This window comes from Engystomops pustulosus, chromosome 1 (assembly GCF_040894005.1).
Source record: "Engystomops pustulosus chromosome 1, aEngPut4.maternal, whole genome shotgun sequence".
NCBI lineage: Eukaryota > Metazoa > Chordata > Amphibia > Anura > Leptodactylidae > Engystomops > Engystomops pustulosus.
In genome coordinates, this window is record NC_092411.1 from 275,109,157 (window position 1) to 275,131,491 (window position 22,335).

At 43.3% G+C, this 22,335-nt stretch overlaps 1 protein-coding gene across 1 annotated transcript; it reads right to left on the reverse strand.

The window, feature by feature from the left end:
• Nucleotides 1–3,754: 3,754 nt before the first annotated feature.
• CHMP3 (charged multivesicular body protein 3) lies at nucleotides 3,755–13,570 on the reverse strand. The gene is made up of 6 exons (XM_072126282.1): nucleotides 13,414–13,570; nucleotides 11,888–11,948; nucleotides 9,519–9,698; nucleotides 6,474–6,595; nucleotides 6,233–6,347; nucleotides 3,755–5,295 (listed from the first exon to the last, which is right to left on the reverse strand). Exons 1-6 carry the CDS (start codon nucleotides 13,456–13,458, stop codon nucleotides 5,153–5,155), a joined length of 666 nt encoding a protein of 221 aa, XP_071982383.1. The 5' UTR covers nucleotides 13,459–13,570; the 3' UTR covers nucleotides 3,755–5,152.
• Nucleotides 13,571–22,335: the final 8,765 nt, after the last annotated feature.

A 22,335-nucleotide genomic window follows, 5' to 3' on the forward strand; every position in this document is an offset into this window, starting at 1 on the left:
TATAAACTGGGGGGTGGGGCTGCCCGGGGCCTTGGGTGGACTGGCTAGCTATATACTGGGGGAGGCTGTGACCAATGCGTTTCCTACCCTTGGCTTATACTCGAGTCAATAGGTTATCCCAAGTTTTTTTTTGTGGTAAAATTAGGTGCCTCGGCTTATATTTGGGTCGGCTTATACTTGAGTATATACAATTATAGGGGAAACACAAGAAAAAAAAGTCTCTGCCCCTCTGTAATACAGGAAATAGACAAACCAGTTTCTATAATGTATGGTGGTATGTAACAATATACTCCAGGAAATCTGTTATGGAATGGGTGGTTTTCTCAAAGAGATATTCTGCGGAGATATTTCATGCATTGAGAAAAGAGTGGAGTCATTTTAGGAGAAAAAAAAAACATTTATCTGATACATCTCCTTATAATAGAATATATAAGAATGTGACTGTGACTTTCAGAGGAACATCACAAAATTCTACTGGAGGCCTACCAGAGTCATGTACCTGAGGCATTGATCTAGCAACTAGAGCAACAGATATTACTAAAAAAAAAAAAAAAAAATTGGGAAAATTCTGTACGTGCGTCCAAGAGGGAAGGAGTTCAGATTTAAATGCATCCCATATATAACACCTATGGAAGCGGTGATGATGGACATAGCGTTACCTCATCGAGGACACAGGAAATGAAGGGCCTGACGCCTGCGGTGACGCAGATGACATAGAAGGCCGCATCTTAATTAAAATCTTTGGTCTGTCTGGAGAAGCTTCCAGATTACATGTCCTAGATAAATCACAACGACGTCTACAGCCAAATGCATTTTACCAGCAGAAGTCTGTAAATTATACATTTGAAGGAAATCTACCACCAACATGAAGCATGATAAACCAGGGACATTACTCATAGATCCAGGCACCGTGACTGCGGGAATCTTATATTTGTTATCCATGGCCTCCTTCCTTCTAAAATCAACTTATATAATTATGCTAATTGCCTATTTTGGCAACTTCACCCTTTCTTTTTATCGCCCTCGGCATATATACAGCTTCCTCTCAGTGCACTGGGTCATCCTCATGGCATCTCCCACTGTGTCTCTCCTTTCACAGTCCGACCTCACTGAGAAAGACTGGGAGAAGGGAAGGAGCAGGATAAGTCATAATCTGCTGCTGCAGCTCCTCCTATTTATCAGCTCTCAGACATATAAACAAAGAATCATGGAGAGTCTGCACACAGTACAGAAGTAGCAGAACTGCTGAATCACTTATTGAACATTGAGGGATTATTATTAAGGCTGTAAAAGGTACATAGGACATTTATGGAGTGGCCAGCCCCTTTAAGACTAATGATCTGCCACCAGCCTGTCACCCAGGATAATAATAGGAGCAGGTAATGTACTATATTCTGGGAGATTCAGCATTGTGCAAAAATAGAACTTGAAACCCTGTATACACATGATTATTAAGGAGTCACTGGGGCGGAGAAGAGTCACTCTAAACTGTCCCATCCTGATTTCTTGATGTCCGATGTATCATCACAAGTCCTGGTGGCAGCTGCTGAAGATATCTTATAATCATCGACTTGTCCTCTACAACATTATTCAACAATATAATACAACTTCATTAAACTTGAGGAAATTGCATTGTACATTAGGCCCTGCATTGGTAAGGGATCAGGTCAGTGTGACTCTCCACCTCACCCTTGACTCATTGCAGGTCATTTGATCAAAGTGTAACGCTACATCTCATACAACATAGAAAGACACCATTGTCACCACCCTGAATGTAAGGCGAGTCTCATGTAAGGATCCCTTGAGCGTGTGCAATCCAGGATCTATGTTCTAGAATCTATGGTCTCTGTATTTCAGCTTACACTGCCCTCTAGTGGCTATAGGCTGTCCCTGCAATGAGTGTAACATCTGTGTATAACTAAGAATAGTATTAAAGGGGTTGTCCACTTTTCCTCATGTTTTTGTAATGTGCGTGTAAGTGTGGGATGGCAGGATATTAGGTCAGTTACCAATATACATCTATTAATAGTCCTGCTCTGCTTTCCTGATGTGTAAAGTGAAGCCCAGATGCCCAAACCTCTTGATGTATCTGTCTGGATGCAGTGGAGTGTATGATACATCTCCCTCCCATATCCCCATAATGAACAGGCAATGGACATAACCATATTTTAAATGGGAAAATTTCCAACCATAGAATGCACATTACACATAGGCCCCTGCTCTAATATACTTGGACTCAAAAGAATTTCCCTGCAAAAAAAAAAAAGTAGGTATTACAGTAACATAACCAATTCATCAATGTAAAAACTGCCTTTAATACAGTTTGTGTTGCTATAAGAGGATCCCCCATCAGTCAATAAAAAGAGGGAATCATTGTCTTGAAAGGGTTATTTACAGATAGTAAAATCACAATTAACCATAAATAATTTTAGTGTTGCATTTATAGGAAACCTGTCAGCATCTTTTACTCCATTAAACAACCTTCCCACAGGCAGGGGATGAAATGTCCTTCCTACAATTCTCTTTTATGTGAGATCTCATCAATTTACTCGTAAAATCGCATCCATGTGACAATGAACAGAACAGAGTCATGGCAGACATGACAGCGATCTAAGCCCACCCGAAGACGTGGACGGGTCGATCGTGTACTAGTGACCCTTATCAGGCTAGTGAAATGCCGCGGTCACGCTGAGCCGGCATCAGCTCTGCCTCACAGCGTGCACCGTCTGATATATAGGACGCAGAGCGTGAAGCGGTTAATCATGAAATGTAGTTTAAGGAGGACTTTTCACCCTGAAAATGACCCCCACCAAATGTTCCCCCCCATAATCCTCTCCCCAGCCAGTTTTTAAAAAACATATTTGTGGTAAGTTGATTTAAACCGATCCGACCTCTTACTAAATAAGAGGTTGGATTCTCGTATCTTGTGCGCTTGCAGTTGGCCTAACACTAACTTTCTTCTTCACATTGCTGGCCGCGCTGCACTAACAGCGGCCGCACCAGGCTTACCCAAAGTACCTGTAGAAGCCGGCAGCATAGCATATATTGCATAATTGCTGCCAGCTTCTCCTACAGGTCTCTGCTGACAGGGGCGTGCTGGGGGTGCCTCGGCCGGCCCCCTTATGAATAACACCGACTGCAAGCGCACAAGATACGAGAATCCGACCTCTTATTTAGCAAGAGGTCGGATTGGTTTTAAATCAACTTACCACAATTAAATTTTTTTAAAAATTGGCTGGGGAGACAGGTCCTCTTTAAATAGGATTTTATGATTGCATATTTTAGAAAGGCCGTTAAATTTTGTGAGTTATCTCCAAGATGGCCGCCACTGGAAACTACAAGTCCCATGATCCTCAGTTCTCAGTAACCCCTCCTCCCTCTTATGATCTGCTACCAATGATGATGTAACAGCCTGTCCTGCTCTGTTACCATAGTAATTATATGCAACTGACATCACTGCACATTACCTTACCGACCGGCCTACAGCCAAACATAGTGATGATGACATGATGATTCATATCTTGTTTTTATGAAACATCCAGTATACAAGGCAGTATAGCCCCTGGCATATACAATAAATATATCCATAGACTTATGCTGGCATGAGGCACCCTATTTGTAACCTGGAGAAAACACCGGATAGAACCAGGGGTGCACTAGTCACGAGACAAGTTTAACCTCTTGCCTCTTAATCAAAACTATTGATAAAAAAAACAAAACAAAACAAAAAAAAAAACACTAAACACATGCAAAGTTCATGAAAATCTGAAGAATTTATGCCTTAATGTCTTATAAAGTTACAAATCATTGCATTATATCATGATGAGCTTTATTTGCCAAAAATAGAAAAAAAATTTTTTAAGCCAATGATCTATGCACCAAATACCATAAACCGTATCGCTAGAGAGAAAGGTTCTCTGCAAATCCACTAAAGTATGTCCAATAGTGGTCATTTTTCTCTTATTTGTGGACATTCCACAAGGTGAGGACTACCAAACCAGAACCAGCCCAAGAACAAGCATACACAAAAAATGAAATAAAAAAATAAGACAACCTTTAAAGGGAACCTGTCCGATAAACTAACCATATCTTTGAAAATTGCCATTATACAGCAGTACAACTATCCCTATATTCTTCCACCCCATGCCAGTAATGTTCCACAGTCCATTTCTACAATTGACTCTCCAACATGCAAATGACCCCACGTGAGTCCGATCTTTCCAATGAGTCCAACATATTCATGTTCTTCTAGCTCTGCTTTCTCTTGAGCGAAGTGAATTCTGCTGTGCTAAATCATTCACCCCTCCTTCAGGAATGAGAGAGATGCTGGCTGTGTGTGACACTGAAGAGAAAGCGTCTTCTTAGTCACCCCCTCTACCCTCAGTAATTCTCTTCAGCAAGTCACGCATCGAGCATGAGAGAGAGGGGCGAAGTGCCGCAGAGTCAACTTTATGAATGGACTGTGGAACTTTACCAGTATGCGGAGGAACAACATAGGGATAGTTGTACTAGTTAATTAGTGTGAGTTAGTTTATCTGAAAGAGCAAAAAGATGTAATATATGTAAAAAAAGCCTTCAAAAGGATTTTCCTGATCTCACAAGACCCTTCTGAGCAATAAAAATTAGTGTAAATGTAGATAAAACACCCATTTAGTTACACAGAAACCCCTTTGATTATGTGCAGTCACCCTGTAGTAGCATTCTCGTCATGACACGGTAATGATACATACCCAGGTTTACGTTGGATGGGCAACACTCAAGACATCAGTTGACAGAATCAGAAGTTAGAAAATAGATTATGTGTAGATACAGTTATAGAGTCGTCATTTATTTACTAGCTGCAGAACCCGCTCTTAGTCCATTGTCTGTCACAGCCGCTGCCGGGTCATCACGGTTTATCCAGCCGCAGAAAGGCAAGAGAAGTGCATGGCGTGCAGCGAGAGACGTTACCACCTCTCCTCCCCGCTGCACGCCTCCTTGGAGGGCTTAGATGTGAGGAACCAGGGAGAAAAAGACAGCACGAGGGGCCTGCCACCTTTACAAAGCTGAGGATAGATAGATTTATATAGTATATATATATATAACCCAAAATACTTTCACAAAAGAAAGTTACAAGTAAAGTAGAGAGCAGAGTCCATATAATAATGTGTCATTAGCTCCGGAGTGCAGCCAGCCGCGACTGCATGGCTTCCAAGTCCTCTTCCTCCTCCTCTTCATCGGATACGGCCGCTGTGGCGCCCCTAAGGTCAGCCTCCGGTAAGGCATCTGTGACTTTGGGAGCTTTCCCCAAGGCCCCTGGGGAAAAAAAAAAAACAAAAAAAACACAGCGATGTTAATAGAGGTACAGATAATATTAACCCCTTCACCACTGCCATATGGCTATGGAGGTCATAATTGCACATCAGGATTGTGTGATGGAGATTGGGGGGTCACGACCTGAAACGTCACGTGACGTGCTCGATGCCGTCCTCCCTAGTGGAGTAGCACATGGCGATATCAGCCCGTTCCCTGGAGTTCGCGCTGGACTGTATGGACTTTCACACATGGCTGGTTAGCTTTGCTAAAATGCTTGTAATAATTTTGCATATTTTTGATAAAGAAAAATTGCTAAATTGCAGCGTCAGCGTGGCGAGCGTTTATTTACTTATGGAATATTTTTGAAGTTTACCAGTAGCTTCTTCCCATTTTAGTATCTCAATAAAATTAGTATTTTAACATTTACAACTTGCTTTCAGGCCGTCAATACAGTGTTTTTGCCACAATAAGAAGTAACAGTACATCCAGTGGATGGCATGGGCAAATGAGCTGGGCAATAGGTGCCAAATCAAATACAGTCGGTCCCCTACTTAAGGACACCCCGACTTACAGATGACCCCTAGTTACAGACGGACCCCCTGTAACCTCTGGTGAAGCTCTCTGGATGTTACAATGAGCAGCTGTAAGGCGTCTGTAATGAAGCTTTATTGACAATCCTTGGTCCCATTACAGCAAAAAATTATGAAAATCCAATTGTCACTGGGGCAAAAAAAAAAAAATTGTCTGGAGCTGCAATTATAAAATATACAGTTCCGACTTACATACTAATTCAACTTAAGAACAAACCTAAAGAAACTTTCCTGTATGTAACCTGGGGACTGCCCGTATGCAATAAGTAATAGAGCACAAAAAACACATGCAGGGAAGCAGATCCACTAATCATTTAGACCCAGTATGAAGTGAATTTTCTCTTTACCTGCTGTGATTTCAAACAGAATCTTATCGATTTCCATCTCGGCTTGTTCCTCCATTTCATCCTGGTCTTCCATTCCTTCGAATGTGTCTTCCAGCATCTCTTCTATAATGCCCGCCTATGGGGGAACAAAGCTTTACTTACTTCCAGTAATAAAGATTCCCTTATCAGCAAGACGGAGTGTTATCCCCCAAGCTCCGGGGTTTGCTATTCTTGGGTTGTTGTTTTCTGCCCGATGTTTTACCTTCATCATTTCTTTAGAAAGATCTCTCATGGTGGCCTGGATCTCAGGAATCTTCACTAGATTTTGCATGGCCTTCATGACCTCAGTGCTCTTCTGTAAGGAGCCAGATACTTTGAGAACAGCTAAAGTATAGAAAATATAAAAGGAAAAAAACAACATGTGTAAGACAATGCAAAGTAACAATAAATGCATGAATACATAATATTTTATCAGAACACGGCTATGGTAGTATTTGCCATGACCTCGCCGTGCGCATTATCTCCTGTACTGTGACATCACTGTGTATATTATCTCCTGTACTGTGACATCACTGTGTATATTATCTCCTGTACTGTTACATCACTGTATTATCCCTGTACTGTGACATCACTGTGTGTCTTATCCCTGTACTGTGACATCACTGTGTATATTATCTCCTGTACTGTGACATCACTGTGTATATTATCTCCTGTACTGTGACATCACTGTGTATATTATCTCCTGTACTGTTACATCACTGTATTATCCCTGTACTGTGACATCACTGTGTGTATTATCCCTTTACTGTGACATCACTGTGTATATTATCTCCTGTACTGTGACATCACTGTGTATATTATCTCCTGTACTGTTACATCACTGTATTATCCCTGTACTGTGACATCACTGTGTGTATTATCCCTGTACTGTGACATCACTATGTGTGTTATCCCTGTACTGTGACATCGCTATGTGTGTTATCCCTGTACTGTGACATCGCTGTGTGTATTATCCCTGTACTGTGACATCGCTGTGTGTATTATCCCTGTACTGTGACATCGCTGTGTGTATTATCCCTGTACTGTGACATCACTGTGTGTATTATCCCTGTACTGTGACATTACTGTGTGTATTATCCCTGTACTGTGACATCACTGTGTGTATTATCTCTGTACTGTGACATCACTGTGTGTATTATTCCTGTACTGTGACATCACTGTGTGTATTATTTCTGTACTGTGACATCACTGTGTGTATTATCCCTGTACTGTGACATCACTGTGTGTATTATCCCTGTACTGTGACATCACTGTGTGTATTATCCCTGTACTGTGACATCACTATGTGTATTACCCCTGTACTGTGACATCACTGTGTGTGTTATCCCTGTACTGTGACATCACTGTGTGTATTATCCTGTACTGTGACATCACTGTGTGTATTATCCTGTACTGTGACATCACTGTGTGTATTACCCCCTGTACTGTGACATCACTGTGTGTATTATCCCTGTACTGTGACATCACTGTGTGTATTATCCCTGTACTGTGACATCACTGTGTGTATTATCCCTGTACTGTGACATCACTGTGTGTATTATCCCTGTACTGTGACATCACTGTGTGCAGAGGTCACACTAACATTTTTCCAGAAGGGTAATAATACTCCTCTCACAATTTTTGAGGAGTATTTTTAACCCAGGAGGAGTACGAAAATTTTCACTAATAAATGTATAACTCCTAGCGTATATATATATATAGTGTTAAGAGACGTCTATTAATACAAGGAAAAAGTTACAGCTCCTGTTGTCTGTGCTTAAAAGGGTTTTCCCACAAATTCAAGTTCGGTCCTATCCACGGGATAGGGTCTAATTTGAATTCCTGGGAAAACCCCTTTAGTGCGCAATCACGCCTTTTTTATGCGTTTTTGACGCATCCAAAGGCTTCACATGTTGAAGTAACATTGCGTTTTAGCAAATGCAATGGAAACACAATGTTACTTCAACATGTGATCAAGGTTGAAGCCTTTGGAATGGGTCAAAAACGAATCAAAAAACGCAACGCATCGTGTGAACGCTCCATCAAATAGCAAACATTTGCCTAATTACATTGCTGTCAACATTGTGTTAACAAAACACATGCATCAATTCAATTTTATTGCAAGCGTTTTGTAAACGAAATGTTGACAGCAATGTAATTAGGCAAATCTCTTCTCAGCTGTTGTGATGCGTTCGAAAACGTAGGTAATAACCTCACCCTTAGGCTACAGTCACACTACCATATGGGGACGTATGTACAACCGCAAGCTTGCGGCTGAACATATGTCCCCAATAGATGGCCGCACTGAGTGATACGGTAAAATGACATATCCCCGTGTTTCGTCCAGTACCCAATGCATTTCAATGGAGAGGGAAGGGGTCACCCCTTCCTCCTCTCCATGGCACGGAACGCATGCCTGCACGGCTACGGCCTGGCGGGTATACGGTTTGTGTGAATGCAGCCTTATTGTCTACAGAGCGGACTATTTAATTAATTAAATTATTTAATTAATTTTCTGCGGTTTGGGAACATAACTTTTTTTTTTTTTTTTTACAGGGGAACATTTAGGGAGGAACACATAATATATGTTCCCTGCTTTTCTTTTATATAGATGACAGATAACAGTGTCATCAGTGATCTGTATACAGAGACATGCAGAGAGGATGCACAGCACCTTCCCGGCAGCCTCTCACTGTATACAGGGGCTGTTGTGACAGGAGACTGATAATAATCAGCAGGATCCTGTTACTGGCTGTGAGCACGATCGCACACAGATCATGAGCACAGCCCCGGCAACAGATATCCCGGCACACCCCTCGCTCGGCTCCTCCCCCACCCCTCGCTCGGCTCCTCCCCCACCCCTCGCTCGGCTCCTCCCCCACCCCTCGCTCGGCTCCTCCCCCACCCCTCGCTCGGCTCCTCCCCCACCCCTCGCTCGGCTCCTCCATCTCTCACCTATCTCTCGGCGCCCTGCGGGAGAGACTCAGACGGTGAGCAGGAAGTCCCTCCCTGTCCTGCCTCCAGACACTCAGCGCTGCGATCCTGCAGAGAATATTTTGCAGGATCGCAGCCGCGCCATCACCGCTTGGAAGCGGCAGCTCACAGGGAAATCACCAAGCGTATTAATACGCTTGGTGATTTTTTTGGGGAGTAAATCAGCCTCTAAAAGCGTCTATGACGCGTGTAGAGGCGTTATCGCGACCTCTGACTGTGTGTATTGTTGCTAATTACAGATGCGTTATCACTCCTATCACGTTACGTTACTCACCTAGTTGGTTCTTCATGCTCATGAGCACGGAGTTCATGTGAGCCTTGGAAGCATATAACTTATTCACCGCCCTCTTGGACTGCACCACCTCCTTGGCTAATATAACACAGGCCTCCCGGTTGCCTTTCTTCGCTGTGTCCTTTATGGATCGTTTGACTTTCTCCTGCTCTCTCTGTATATCTGAAAGGAAAGGAAAACGCAGTCTTAGAAATCCCTACTGCTTTCATAAACACGGAGAGAGTACAGAGTATACACTATAGGTTGTTCATGGGCCAATCTGCTATATATAGGATAGGAAAACAGCGGATGTGTGGCCGCTAAAGCATCACTGATTACATAAATGGGGGTCCCACAGACCCCTGCATCAATGAAGCCGTATTATGTGTGTACAATGCCATTCACATCTCATGGTGACAGCTCAGTCTCCTAGATCTTCTCATGACCAGTGGGGGGGGGGGGGGGGGGGGGGGGGGTCTTAGCACCAATCATACATTTATCCTCTATATTCTGGCTACATATTATTAATAATATGGTATATAGAACACTACAGGATCAGTCTGACCTTTAATGCTACTTTCTTATCCATTACATAAGAGACTCGCAGTAGTGATTTCCTCGTGGCTGTATAGTCAGCTCTGCCTGTGACAGATATATGGGACGTCCTGGCTTTATACTTGCACCTTAGGTTCCAGATTATCTTCTATTTATAGAGGCCCCAGTCACGAGACCTGCACATGACACCCTGACTACCACAGCAGCACCCGCTCCCTACTCAGGTTACAGGGTGAATAAGGACTTACACACATAACTTCACCTTGTGAAACTCCTTAAATCTACCATTGAAATCCATCATTATAAACCAGGGACATTACTCATAGATCCAGGCACCGGGACTTTGGTATCTTCTTATATTTGTTATCCATGGCCTCCTTCCTTCTAACATCAACTTTTTAAAAAACTACAGTCACGGTGCCTGGATCTAGGAGTATCCATGTTTGATTGTGATGGCAGATTTCCTTTAAACAGTGTTGAATGAAGAAAATGAGGAGGAAGATTATGTGAATGTTAAAGAATCAGTTTGTTAGTTTATATGTAATTCACCTGATGTGAGTCCAATCACACTAAGCGAGTCCTGCATAATAAATTGTAGTTAAATTGCCCTCCCTCCTTGTTCCTGATTGACAGGTCTCACTGCTAGGACATGCTGGTTACAGTTACAGCAGCTCCTGCTCACCTATGAGCTTATCTTATCTTATCTTATGCTGCTGCATGGAACACAGAGAGAGAGCTCGGTTACATCATTAAGCACTTATCATGTGACCAGGATGATGTCATCCAGAGGTCGCACTAACATTTTTCCAGAAGGGTAAAAATACCTCTCACCATTTTTGAGGAGTATTTTTACCCGAAGAGGAGTATGAAAATTTCGGTTCTACACTGCGCACACCACACACCGCACAGACACTACACTGCACTCAGAGCGCACACACTACACTGCACTCACACAGCGCACACACACCCGGCCTTGCTATTAGGTCCCGTTGGGATCATATAAACGCGGGCAGCTGCGGGCAGGTAGATTGAGCAGGACAGGGAGCAGCAGCCCCGCTGTCCACAGGTCTCCCGGGGCCTGCGCTCTCGCTCCGGAGCGCTGCCGACACGGATCACTGTGTCACGTGTCTAGTTGAGTGGCCCGGCGCGCGCTGTAATCGCGCTACTGACATTTACCTCTTTTGCAGCCCGCGCCGGGAATAATTGCCAAGCGTAACTTTACGCATGGCAATTATTTTGGGGGGTAATGACGCCTCATCAAGCGTCTATCACACGTGGTGAGGCGTTAATGCGACCTCTGATGTCATCTACAGTTCTTTACCCAATAAGATTTGCAATGTCTACCCCACGTATGTATCATATATGTATGCATCACATGCAATCACAGCAGCCTCCATGGAGGATGGGGAGGAGCTGAAGTCCATGGCGGCTGCTGTGATTCCACATATCAGATACATACATGGAGAAGACGTTGGAAATCTTACTGTGTAAAGGACCATAGATGACATCACCCTGGTCACATGACAAAGTGCTGAAAAGAGCCATGGATCATGAGGAGGAGGAGGGTCCAGTCTAACAGGACACGCCGCCTCTTATGCCAGGTAATATAATACAAAATTTATTTATGGAGATGTGAAGGAAACAATTTTTAGCTGAAAGAAGGGTGTCAGTTAGTTTATAGGACTCTGTAGGAACCTGCCACTAACGGTATATGTGAAAATGTGGTGACAGGTTCCCTTTAAGCTTTCTCCATAAACAAAAGAAGGAAAATTCTATTAAAAAATTATCGTTACAACTTAAGCGATAACTTTACCAACCTCTTATCTGTCTGTCAATCACTCGCATTTCCTTACGGATTTTAAGCGACCATTCATTTACCTAACAAAATAAAATATACATGAGACGTGCATCAGTGATACAACTATCAAACATACGTTTCAATATCGATTCTTTTATTATAAGCCCAACTCATATACTACAGTGTAGAAATAGTACAGTATATAATATACATGCCAATAAGGAGGTGGCCAGGACAGGGGAACACAGCACAGCAGTAAACAAATTGTGATGGGAACAAGTTCTCCCATAGATTAAATCCCAACCAATAATAATATAATAAGGTGCCCTTGACATATACAGCACCAACACAGAGATATCAGTATCCTCTGCAGGAGAGAGGCATATATACTATGTATGCAGTAGAGGGGGGTATATACTATGTAGGTACAGTAGAGGAGGGATATATACTATGTAGGTACAGTAGAGGATATATACTATGTAGGTACAGTAGAGGAGGATATATACTATGTAGGTACAGTAGAGGAGGATATATACTATGTACATACAGTAGTGGGGGGATATATACTATGTAGGTACAGTAGAGGGGGATATATACTATGTAGACACAGTAGTGGGGGGATATATACTATGTATGAAGTAGAAGGGGCATATATACTATGTATGAAGTAGAAGGGGCATATATACTATATGTATGCAGTAGAGGGGGCATATATACTATATGTATGCAGTAGAGGGGGCATATATACTATATGTATGCAGTAGAGGGGGCATATATACTATATGTATGCAGTAGAGGGGGCATATATACTATGTAGATACAGTAGAGGGGGATATATACTATGTAGATACAGTAGAGGGGGCATATATACTATGTAGATACAGTAGAGGGGGATATATACTATGTAGATACAGTAGAGGGGGATATATACTATGTAGATACAGTAGAGGGGGATATATACTATGTAGATACAGTAGAGGGGGATATATACTATGTAGATACAGTAGAGGGGGGGGTATATACTATGTAGATACAGTAGAGGGGGATATATACTATGTAGATACAGTAGAGGGGGATATATACTATGTAGACACAGTAGAGGGGGATATATACTATGTACATACAGTAGTGGGGGGGATATATACTATGTACATACAGTAGTGGGGGGATATATACTATGTAGGCACAGTAGAGGGAGGATATATACTATGTATGAAGTAGAAGGGGCATATATACTATGTACATACAGTAGAGGGGCATATATACTATGTAGATACAGTAGAGGGGGTATATACTTTGTAGGTACAGTAGAGGGGGTATATACTATGTAGACACAGTAGAGGGGGATATATACTATGTATATACAGTAGAGGGGGGTATATACTATGTATATACAGTAGAGGGGGATGTAGATACATCAGTTGGGGAAATATAAACTACACACGTATATAACACACAGAACATAGCTATACCTCCTCGTGTATACATTTTATGAGAGTCACCAATCACAATAACAATCAATAAGCCGTTTCCTTAGTAACTCACCAGGTCTTTCGGGGGCCTGTCCTGTGTTTTCCCGAATAACCCCATCTCTATGTACCCGACAACTACAACACAGGAGTCTTCCCACAGCACTTCCGGTGTCAATAACTTCCTTCTTCCGCCCGATTCTTCACAGCTCCGGAGATACTTCCGCCCTTACCTGAACGTCAGCTGTGACGTCACACGCCGCGCACGTATCAACTCACATCCTCCTCCTCTTTCTCTACTAATGATAGTAACTATATCTCACAGGGTCTGCGTCACCCGAAGTAAGTTAAATAGTAGTTTTATAGCCAGTGTGTTATAATCTTAGTGTGAATCAGACTTCATTCAAGTAAGCTCCACCCTGTAACTATAAACCACGCCTCCTCGAAGCAGCCACAATAATTAAATATATTTATAATGTATAGTATGATATACAGAAAATTATACCTGCTTTTCCAAATTTAAAAAAAAATTCACCATTATTTGCCAGAGCAATTTTTATAATTTTCACTTATAATAAAACCAAAATGACAACAGGAAGAATCATATTAACCCCTTTTGCTTCGGAGCCTTTTTTCATTCATTTTTTGCTCCCCACCTTCAAAAACCTATAACGTTTTCATTTTTTCTGTGTACAGAGCGGTGTGAGGGCTTATTTTCTACATAACAAAGTGTACTATTTAGGGACGGTATTTATTATTTCATGCCATGTACTGGCTTTTTTGTGAGATAAGTTTAAAATTGCTTAAAAGTGGCGTTTTGAACATTTGGGCGCTATTTGCCATTATGGTGTTACCCGGGCTTGTTCCGGACCCAACTTCTCTCTCTCTGAACACGAACACCTAGCCAGAAAGAAGGGAAAAGGACTGAAGGATACTAGGGTCTGGAGTACTGAATTTGCCCCCCCCCCCCCCCCTCCCCCCATCGAAAAGTTAGCAAACTGAATTTCCCAGCATGCACACAAACAGACACCCGGGACTGAATACAGGAAGAAGGGCGATAGGGAGTACAGGAATAATGGGTAACAACCACAACAGGTCACCAACAACTACACAACCACAGACAAAGGGAAACAGGCAGGAAAGTGGTGAGTGCATACAAGAGAACAGACAAACTTCACAGAATCTCTCACCACAGTCAAATAAAGAAGCTACTACAAAATATAAATGTTCCAACAGAACAGAGCCAGGGATAATCTGCAGATACAACAATACCTGGCAAATACTGAAAGACAATACAAGCCTTAAATGGAGCCTGGACACTCCTGACAGGATAATACACACCGTAAGGCAATGCTGAAATACAGCAATAAAAAGACAGGTAGAGAACAGACTATTAAGGCCAAAGGATGCTGGTTCAAATCCTGATGATTTGGGCTATTCTTCTTGGGAAGGTGGAAGGAGCCAAATACAAGACCATTCTGGGAGAAAACCTGTTGGAGGCTGCAAAAGACCTGAGAATGGGACAGAGATTTAGCTTCCAACAAGACAATGATCCCAAACATAAAGCAAAATCTACAATGGAAGGTTCACAAATAAACATATCCAGGTGTTTGAAGGCCAAGTCACAGGTGCCCCGGAGTTTACCTTCTTCTTCCCGGTGTATGTAAGTGCATGGATTGCAACACAAATTTAAATGTTAAATACCATGCGTGGTCCGAATCCGTTGGATCGTGCGGCAGCCACACCCCCCCCCCCCTATTTGTGTCGTGTGAAAGCCGTCGCGATTGCGACACAATACGATCAAGTGCGAACAATCCCCGGCGCCATCCCCGGAAACCTGACAAAAATGCGGCCGTGGGACCCTTAGTAAATAAGCCTCATTGTTCTTTTGTTTGACGCTGGGCTGAGCTTCTCTCCTCTCTGCAGTGGCTACTACCCTTGCATTCCAGGACGAGCTCACACACACTGCAGGCAAGCAACAGCACAGCATGAGAAGAGTAAAGCTACAAGCTGCAGGCAGATAGGGTCTTTATTGGGGGGAGGTATATATCAGAGCTGTGTATGTTATGTCTGTGATAGTAGAGCTGAGAATGTCGCGTAATATGCATCTCATGGATTTCATCATCTCTGATCCGTCTCATCTCTCTTTCTATGTGTCAAATATACAATGTTCAAAAGCTAAATGAAAGTGTATATAGACCTGTACCCTGATAATCTAAGCACATTGTCAGCACACAGCATCTCATAGCACAGAGGGATCATGAAGTGTCTGCTTAGAGAGTCCCCATCCCCACACTCTGGAATCTTACACTGACCATCACTGAGTAATAAAAATTACAAAAACAGTACGATGTGAAGAGTTTAGAAATGCTTCACATGTACGGCAAACTAGAATGAGGATCACACACACACTCCTTTGCTCACTTGTAACCCAAATAAATAACTTTATATACATGAACCAAACTGATTAGACTTGTATATGCTGGATGTGTGTGTATATGCTGTAGGTCTGTATACGGTGATGTTTACATGCTCTGTATGTGTGTGCATATGTGATGTGTATATGTTGTATGTCTGTGTATATGCTCCATGGACTGTTTGTATATGTGTATATGCTGTATGTATGCCTATATGGTGGGTTTATATTGTGTGTATTTGTATGCTGTATGTGTGTATATGGTGTGTATATTCTGTTTGTATATAAATGTGTGTGTATATGAGTGTATAAATATGTGTGACTGTAACTCACATGTGTGAATATATAAATATGTATATTTTTTATGGGTGAATGGAGCTCCACCCAGAAGTCTGAGATGGGGCCCTGCTACTCCTAGTTATACCCCTGTACTAATGGGTAGATTCTCCTCTTTTAAAGGACATCAAAACTATGCTTCTAGGTGCCACTGATTCAAAGTTATGGCCCTTTTTATCCAGGACTTATTAGAGTTATCCTTGTCCAGTGCAGTGCCCTTTTGTGAGGACTTATGAGATAAATCCACTTCAACCCCCAGGCCCCAGCAACATCCAGCTTTGCAAAAGCTTCTCCTACACTACACCCAGACTCAAGCCACTTCATCCACTGCTTCTCAAACTTTCTCACTAATACCCTTTCACATGCACCTTCAGCTCCGTCCAAATGTTTCACCTCATGCAATCTAGGCGATGCATTACCAAGCCAATGTCAGGCAGTAGACTTCTCCATCGCCATTTTTGCAGACTGCATCTACACTGTGAGATTAGACTTCTGTGTTCCTAAAACCAACTCCAAGTAGTCTTTATGGCATCCACTAAGCCCCAGACATTTCAGGGCAAACACTTTTCCCATGAGTTCCATCTCAACTGTACAAACTCAATATTCCCCATATATCAAATACGTGGAAGAGAACTGTACAACTCTAGTAGGGCTTCACACTGATCTTCTTGGACAGAGCCAATCTGTTGCCACAAATAGGTTTACGTGTCTTCTCACATCCGGTGTCATGCAGAGGCTCATATGACTTTAAAACGTAGCACCCTACTTTATGTAGTGGTGGTCTGGGCCCATTCCTGGTTGCGTTCCACAGATCCATCCATAGATGCGTTCTTTGCCTTGATCTACTATTTTATTTACTTCACACAGAATACGTCCTCTATGATCATGCCCGGTCAGTTTACCGGACATCTTAAAGAAAGAACACTCTCTCAGGCTTCATTTAAGCCCTTGCCACTGATGTACTACCATTTTAAGTTTCTGTTTTCCTTTCTTCACCTTCAAAGATCCATAACGTTTTAATTTTAATGCCTGCCCTACTGTATATAGCCAGCCCAGTGTATATAGACAGGCAGCCTGCCCCTATTATTTAGCCAGCCAGCCAGTCCTTGCCCCCCCAGTATTTAGCCAGCCAACCCCTGCCCCAAGTATATAGCGAGCCCTCAGTATATAGTCAGCCAACCCCTAGTGCATAGCCAGCCAGCCCCCAGTATATAGCCAGACATACCCCAGTATATAGCCAGCCAGCAGTCCCCCATTATATAGCCAACTCCTGCCACAGTATATAGCCAACCAGCCCTTGCTCTAGTATATAGCCAGCCAGTCTCTGCCCCAAGTATATACCAAGCTCTCAGTATATAGTCAGCCGACATCCAGTATACAGTATATAGCCAGACAGTCCCTGTATATAGCCAACCAGCCCCTGCTCTAGTATACAGCCAGCCAGTCCTTGCCACAAGTATATAGCAAGCCCTCAGTATATAGTCAGCCAACATCCATTATATAGCCAGCTATTCACAATATATAGCCAGTCATTCTTCTTTAGCTTTCTCACCAAGCCTCCTCTACCACAATTGCTTAATTTTGCTGGTCGAGGAAGAGTTGTTCTTCCATTTAGGATTTTGGAGACCACTGTGCTCTTAGGAACCTTAAATGCTGCAGAAATTCTTTTGTGACCATGGCCAGATCTGTGTCTTGTCAAAATTTTGTTTCTGAGCTTCTTGGGCAGTTCCTTAGACCTCATGATTCTCATGTGCTCTGACATGCACAGTGAGCAGTGAGGTCTTATATAGACAGGTATGTGCCTTTCCTAATCATGTCCAATCAGTTTAATTAAACAATGCTGGACTCCAATGAAGAAGTAGATCCATCTCAAGGAGGATCATAAGGAAATGAATTGCATTTGAGTTAAATATGAGTGTTACAGCAAAGGGTCTGAATACTTATGAACATGTTGTATTTCAGGTTTTCTTGTTTAATAAATTAGCAAAAATATCTACATTTCCGTTTTTTCTGCCAAGATGAAGTGAAGAGTGTACAAAAATGAGCAAGGAAATTACGTTTTTTGATCTTGCCAATTGGCTGCAATGAAACAAAAAAGTGAAAATTTTAAAGGGGGTCTGAATACTTTCCATACCCACTGTAAAATTACTTGTTAATGACATATTTAGGATGGAAGAGATTGAGGCATCTCTACAAGAAAAGCAGATGATGAAAGCTTTATTCCCACTGTGGAAACAAATTATTTCTATCCTCCCTCTTAGAATTAGGTACAAACTTCCCACTTGCTTCCAGTTAACCACATTGAACCTGGGGAGACTGATTACCCAAGACCCCCTACTCTTGCAGTGACATCATTGTAGGGTTGTCCATGATTCCACTTACTGACTTATTGAAATGTATAGTGTGTTGAGATGAAGGTTATACACTCTCCTCCCCCTTCCTTCCCTCTCTTTCCTATGTCCATCTACTCATCTCCCCTTAAATCCCCTCCTTTTTTTTTAGCTTTTCTTCGATTGAATTCTTTACTCCCTGTAATCATATACTTACAACCTGCATTTCCAACAATATGTTACCAACCTGAAAAATAAAAATAATGAAAATAAATAAAACTGCACTGAACTGTGGTTAGGGACTAGGCATATAGCCTTCCACTCTCAAAGTATAGAACTACTCCACCATAGCAAATGTACTACCACAAAAAAAAAACGAGTTACAACGTTCTTTAACCCCTTAAGGACGCAGGGTATTTTCACTCATTTCTCGCTCTCCATCTTCAAAAATCCATAACTTTTTCATTTTTCCGTGTACAGAACTGTGTGAGGGCTTATTTGATTTGGCATGCTTTGTGCAGCGCTGCGTAATCTGTGTGCGCTATATAAATAAGGAATTATTATTATTTTGTGCATAACAAATTATTTTACTTTCCCGTGATGTTATTTATTATTCCTTGCCATGTAGTGGCAAAAATTCCAAATGTAGAAAAAAAAACAAAAAACGTGCGTCACGTTCTTGAGGGCTCGGTTTTTACCACTTTCACTCTTTGCTCCATATAACACCTCTACTTTATTCTTTGGGTCCGGGCGATCGCGGTGGAAGGTGTACAAAAAAAGAAAAAAATTTTTTGCCATCTTCTGACGCTAATAACTTTTTCATACTTTGGTGTACGGAGCTGTGGGTGGTGTAATTTTTTGCGAAATGAGCCGAGGTTTTTATTGCTACCATTCATTGCTATCACTTTTTATTAAATTTTTTATGTCATGTAATAAGGTGTAAAAGTCGCATTTAGGACATTTGGCCGCCATTTCCTGTTCCGGAGGTCACTGCCGGCCGTAACCGGTTTTTATATTTTGATAGATCGGGCATTTTGGGACACGGCGATACCTAATGTGTCTGTGATTTTTTACTGTTTATTATGTTTTATATCAGTTCTAGGGAAAGGGGAGGTGATTTGAACTTTTAATCTTTCAATAATTTTTTACATTTTTTAAACTTTTTTTTTCGCTATTTCTTAGACCATCTAGGGTACATTAACCCTAGATGGTCCGATCGCTCCTACCGTATACTGCAATACAACTGTATTGCAGTTTATGTCATTTTTGCACATGATTCATTACAATGAGCCACTGGCTCATTGTAACGAATCCTCAGAAACCATGCAGCCTCGGCTCTGACCAAGGCCCGAGGCTACCATGGCAACTGATTGCCGACGCCCCGATGACGTTCGGGGGAGCGACGATCGGAGGTAAGATGGCCCATGCACATTTTAAGTGCCGCCGGCAACTTTGCTGGTGGCAAACAACAGGTTAACACCCACGATCGGTGCAAGCACCGATCGCAGGTGTTGTCGTTGGGTCTTTGCTGCGATATGCAGCAAAGCCCTTCTCTGTATGAAGAGGGCTGAGCCCGTGAGCCCTCTTCATACACCCTTCATAGCTCCGTGGCAGATATATCCGTCACAGAGCGTGAAGGGGTTAATAAAACAAAAAATATAAACTTTATTCAATATGTAAAACAACTCACAAATGTGTGGGAGAATCTCTTCTTTCAAATTAATTTTGAATTTTGTTTCTAGGTGTCATGGATCCAAAGATATTCAAGTTTATAGTGAGAATATCAGGTGCCATTTTTATATATAAAAATCACTCCCAGGGCGTGGCCTGGCTATGGAGGCGAGCGGTCGCAGCACACATTAGCTCTGACTCGTTTTCAGGCTCCCGTGGGATTGAAGTGCAACCCAGCACAGCTACACACTCCAACATGGCCCCAAAAAAGAAGAAAGACCCCCAGGACCCACCTGCGATGCCAACATGGCGCCGTCGAGCGTTTCCCGCGGATCCGTCGCGAGGGACCCGAGGTCAGTCACCTCTCCGCTGCAGGGGGAGCCGCGACCGCCAACAGACCATCACACGGGGACACAGCGAGGAGCGGTGAAGAGGAGCCGGCAGGTGTCCCCGCAGACGGAACATGGCGGCTTTGCGCCAAAACAAGGTGAAGGGGAGAAAGGCACGGCAGCGCACCTGGCCTCAGCTGGAGAGGTAGGAGGACATCGCTGCCCCGACACACAGGCCGGGCTGGGGGACGACCTGGCTATGGAGGCAGAACAGCAGTGCGGGCCAGAGGGGATACAGGCAGATGGGACACAACATGCGCCCGCAGGAAAGCCCCCCCCCCCGCTCCCGCCAGGTGGACCTGACCCGAGACCAGGTCAACAGGAGACCAATGTCCAGGCCTCCATTCAGGTGCAGGCAGAGGTACCTATTTTCGGCATCTCAGGGACTCCCGTCACAGTCCCCATCACCAATGCAGGGAAACTGGTCGGAAACAGTTCAGGGAGCTGAAGGATTGCTGGACCCAACACTTAGGCAGATGCAATGCCAGAGGGGAGAAAGTTCTATAAGAACACCAAAGGGGTCACAGACCCAGTATGCAAATGGCCTAGGAACAGGCCACAACTCCTCACACTCACCAGAGGCCACCCGGGCAAAGGGATCACCATGCTCCCCTGTCGCTCAGCCAGATTCTCCACCGCTACATCCTGCTCCATGGGGGCCCGGAACCTACAACCAAGCTTTGTCCTCTCCTAGTGCATCCCCGAAAATATTCATGGCTAGACAATCGCCAGAGGTTATGGCAACTCCACAGATATTTTCCTTCAGCCCTACAGGCTCCTCTCCTACTTCGTTAGCCTGTATGTCTCCATCAACTGACATCCAGCAAACCGCTGTCTTAGCTCAGCTCCTGGAAGGGTTGACAGAATTCCGTAACTTTAAGACTCATTTGAAGGCAATACCAACTAAGGAAGATATGGAGTGTTACGTCCTCTGGAACAGTCTTATGGAGCAGAGAAAGCCACCTTGAGAGAGGAAGTACAACAGATACAGGCCAGAACAATAGCAACCGAAGCAGTCCAAGTAGCTACGCAAGAGCAGATAAACGCACACACAGCTCTACTAGCTACACATACCTACCAACTTCAGTTCCTTACGGATCAACTAGATGACGCCGAGAACAGGGGCAGGAGGAACAACATCCGGATACGGGGCTTACCAGAATCTGTGGAATCAGCCCACCTCCATGATACCCTACGATGCCTCTTTAACTCGGTTCTTCAGGTACCGGAAGACTCTCCAGTTGAATTGGACAGAGCACATAGAGCCCTACAAGCGCGCCCTTCAGCACATGATTCTCCACGAGATGTCATTTGCCGGGTACATAGGTACCAGCTAAAGGACGCCATAATGCTTAAAGCTAGAACCATGGAACGAATCTCTTTTCAGGGGACTAATATCCAGCTCCTGCACAACCTATCGAGATTGACCCTACTCAAAAGGAAAGCTCTACGCCCCTTCTTGGGGATCTTGAGACAGTGCAATATACCGTATACCTGGGGTTTCCCATTCAAGCTTCAGATCCATCATGGCGGTCTCACGCACCTTATCCGACATCCCAGAGATGTTCCTCCCGTGGCGGAGATCCTTAACCTGCATACGCCAGAGCTTACAGAATGGCCAACAATGCCGACACCGGGACCTCACCCACTCCCCCAGCGCCCGCCACGCGGGATGGAGGGTATTGGCCCAAGGGGTCCCCGGCGCCAGAGACGACATCCAAATGACCCTCGGGTCTGAAAACTGAAATGGTTACGGCTTGCAGCGCTTCGGCTGGAGTATCCTTTGATTACACATTGACTGTTTTGCAAAAATGTTTATTAATAACTTATTTTCTCTTCTCAATGTTTTATACTGC

What these genes read in the sequence shown, in the direction of transcription:
- CHMP3 (XM_072126282.1), bottom strand. Translation starts at nt 13,458, where the DNA reads ATGGGGTTATTCGGGAAAACACAGGACAGGCCCCCGAAAGACCTG. An exon ending in ACAGGCCCCCGAAAGACCTG is followed by an intron (nt 11,949 to 13,413) that starts GTGAGTTACTAA and finishes TTATTTTGTTAG; the next exon opens with GTAAATGAATGGTCGCTTAA. An exon ending in GATTGACAGACAGATAAGAG is followed by an intron (nt 9,699 to 11,887) that starts GTTGGTAAAGTT and finishes CTTTCCTTTCAG; the next exon opens with ATATACAGAGAGAGCAGGAG.